General features: G+C 33.8%; 1 protein-coding gene across 1 annotated transcript; it reads right to left on the reverse strand.

Moving 5' to 3' along the window:
* Positions 1–954: 954 nt before the first annotated feature.
* LOC100774399 (olfactory receptor 7E24-like) lies at positions 955–1893 on the reverse strand. The gene is given in 1 exon segment (XM_027416961.2): positions 955–1893. A coding segment is annotated over 1 exon segment (888 nt). The 5' UTR covers positions 1843–1893.
* Between the last annotated feature and the right edge of the window lie 2022 nt (positions 1894–3915).

The raw sequence follows: 3915 nt of genomic DNA on the forward strand, positions 1-3915 counted from the left end.
TGAAGAAGTGATTTGATATGCCCTGACTGTGCATCAAAAGATGCAGAGGAGTTAAATTGGAAACAAAAAACATGCAACTTGAAAAAAGATGCAAACTTTTTTCCGAAGGGAGTTTATTTTAAGGCAAGTTGCAAGAAGAAGTCCAATTCCTGTTATAATAGATTGGTTCATAATTAACTTGAGGATAAAAATTTTAGAACAGACACTGAATTATGTCTATGGTTTGTTTTTTGTTTTGCTTTTTTTGTTTGGTTTGGTTTGGTTTGTTTTATTTCTCACTCAGGTTTATGTAAGTCAGACACTGCTATGATATTCATCTATCAATATTCATAAAGCTCCTCTGAGAATTCAAATGAAATTAAAACTAGAGGATCAATGATAAACTTCAGATTCATAATCTCTTTTAAAAGTAGTTTTGGAGCTTTTCAAATGTCTCAACCATTAATTCTACTTGCAGCTTGCTCAGAGGATCCAAGTTCAATTCCTACCATGCACATTAGGAAGCACAAATCTGCCTCCACAGAGGATCTGGGACCTTCTTATGACACCCCAGTGATGCCTCTGTAATATGTAATCACGAGACACATACATAAATAAAATAAGTATTTTAAAAGCTATACCATTTGCAATTTTTAATAAAAATAATAAACTTTCAAATATGATGTAAAGTTTAAATATAAACAGTTATCTCAGTCAACAGAGGCAATTATTTAGAAAGTAGCAAGTACCAAGGTACATTGAATTCAGTCATGGTAGTACTGAAGAAAATAGGATTCATAAATATACATCAAATCCAACGGGGACAGACATATTAAAGAAGCAGAATTCAGTTATGTAACCTAGAGAGAAATGAAATTCTTCAAGGCAGACAATGTGAGAAACAAAGCAAGATCTAGAGGTATACATAATGGATTTCTCAAATGCCCAATATGAAAATATGGAATAGAAAATAAATTAATGAGTTCTTAAGTGCAGCCTCCTCAAGGCACCTTTAATATCCCTGTTTCTAAGGCTGTAGATGAATGGATTAAGCGTGGGTGTAACCACGGTGTACATTACTTCTGCCATCAAATTCTTTCTGTGAGAGGATGACACAGCTGAACTAAGATACACTCCCAGTGCTGTTCCATAAAATAGGCAAACTACTGACAGATGAGACACACAGGTGGAGAAAGCTTTAAACTTCCCCCCAGAAGATGAGATTCTAAGAATGGATGACACAATTTTGTAATAAGAGAAAAGGATCCCAAGGATGGGAAAAAATCCAAATATGGCACCAGTGAGACACACAGCAATGTCATTAAAGAAAGAGTCAAAACAGGTCATATTAAGGAGTTTAGAAGGATCACAAAAGAAGTTAGCAATTTCCACATCCTTGAAGTATGGGAGTTGCATGATAATCAAATTGTGCAGCTGGGAGTCCAGCAAGCTAACAAAAAATGAGCTCAAAACCATCAAGACACAGAGTCGGGGGTTCATCAGGATTTGGTAATGGAGGGGATGGCAGATGGCTATAAACCTGTCATAAGCCATCACAGTCAGAAGCATGTCATCTAAACAACCAAAAATGGCAAAGACAGACATCTGTGTCAGGCAGGACACGTAGGATATGCTTCTTCTGTGCGTCTGAAGGTTCACAATCATCTTTGGGACTGTGCTGGAAATAAAGCCTATGTCAGCCAAGGACAGGTTTCAGAGAAAGAAGTACATGGGTGTGTGTAGGTTAGGGTCATTGCTGACAGCCAGGACGATGATCAGGTTCCCAAGCACCGCAACCAAATACATGAACAAAAACAGTCCAAAGAGAACAGGTTCCAGTTCAGGATCATCTGTGAGTCCCATGAGAGAGAATTCTGAGATGTATGTGAAATTTGGTGCATCTATATTCCTTGGACACCTTGTCAAAAGGGAATATTTATATATCAGAAAAATGAAACAAATGTTTCTTTGAATTCAGTAATCAACATCAGTAATCACATTGTGTTTATTTTTCTCTTGTTTTGTTTGGGGTTTAGAAAGAAAATTTGTATGTAATGAGGTTAACCTTAAAGTACAAAAGAATTCCTTATCAGACTCCCTAGTTCTGAGTTTTGAGAAGTGTTGATGTACCCACACTGATGTTTTGGTAGGAACCACAAATTAGATTTTGAGGGCTATGTTTTAAAAGAGACATGATGTTTGGGGAGAGATGTGTTGTTTGAGTACTGGTGGAAATTCCAGAAGGCTAGGAGTTGATATGATTAGAAAACATCATGTAAGTATATGAATTTTTAAAAGAATAAACAAAAGTAAATGAACAATGTTCCAGAATACTTGTCTACCTAGACTTTAAGTATTCAGAAATTAAGTATTCTGAAGTCCACAAATCATCATTTGTATGCTAGTGTTATAATAAAAGCTATCTGCTTTTTTTATTGTGTGTTACTGTATTGCTCATGAAAAAAAAGAAGAAAGAAAAAGAGAAATACAACAAAAAGGAGTGAAACGTGTTTGTTTAACTTAACAGAATGTTGCAAATTTTCCTGACAGTTCTAGGAATAAATACTGTGTTAGAGTTGATATTATAACTCAAATATTATATAATAATTATATAATATGATATAATAATTATTATATAATAACCAGATATTATCTAGGTGTTTCATCTTTCACTTTCTGATTTGCAGTCTTTACAGATATGAGTAAAATATATTAATTGTTATCTCTAAAATAAGTTTATAATGATATGACTTATGAGACAGGAGTAATGTTATATAACCCATGTGAAAAACAGGTGTGATGCAAATCATAAATCTCCATCTCTGAATACATCATTATCTATTTGTGTGCTTAATGAGTGACTTTATGCATGTTTGTGTTTGCGTGAGCATAACATACATATCACAGTAAAGATCCTGCACGATTGACATATTATTTTGTCAAATGTACATATTCATAGAATATCACAGACAGAAAAAAAGTTATGCTTTTCAATTATTAAACAATTCATGTATATGAAATTGAGATCTCTAGCAGTAAGCTTTTCTAGTGTGAAGGACCAGGAATTTATTGTTAGGTCAGAAAGAAAGTTAGATACATTGTAAAAGGAAGGAAGGAACAACAGATGCTGGCTGGCAAGGGACAGGTAGGAAAAGAAGAAAGAAAATTGATGGGAAATATTTGCAAATTCCACTTTCATTATACAGTATCATTTATTAAATTACAAAATCATAGTTAAGCATCTGATGTATACAGCATTTTGTCTTTTATTATTTTTTCTGTAGGACTCTACTATTTTTTATTTGGTATTCTACATACAAACATTTTCACCTGTGGTTGTTGACTTCTGCATAAAATCTAAGTTTCCATCCTAATTGCACTCATATGAATAAATAATGACATTACACCTATTCTTCCTGGTCCATGGTGTAGAATTTTTCTAATTTGATTAGGTGAATACAATTGAGTTTTAATGTTTTGCCTTCTCACACTGTTGTTATTTGGATAAAACACATAAGGGGACAATATAAATATGAAAGAATTTAATTTTTTATCTTTGAAATGGGAAAATGTATGCCAATCTCAAAGTTATTAAAAGAAAACTTTCAAAATTCTTGTAATTTGTGGGGACTAGTTGCTACAATTCTAACATGGAAATACATATCTGTGTGCATCTCAGATTACCCACGTACCCTGCATTCAGACCCAAAGAGTATCTGTGCGGGAAGTATATGAAGGTTTACATTCTAACATAGGTTTCAAAATCAATGTCTCAGAAGGCTTTCTGAATTTAAAAATCTGAGCCTTGTCAAAAGCTATCAAGAAAACACATTATATCCATTGGGTATGAAAATTGAGGGTAGAATATGCTCAGTGCATGGCCCCACACAAACAAGTTTGTGGACAGAAGAAATTGGAATCAGTGAGCTAAGGTAA

The sequence above is a fragment of the Cricetulus griseus genome, chromosome 5 (genome assembly GCF_003668045.3).
Source record: "Cricetulus griseus strain 17A/GY chromosome 5, alternate assembly CriGri-PICRH-1.0, whole genome shotgun sequence".
In the NCBI taxonomy this organism is placed as follows: Eukaryota; Metazoa; Chordata; class Mammalia; order Rodentia; family Cricetidae; genus Cricetulus; species Cricetulus griseus.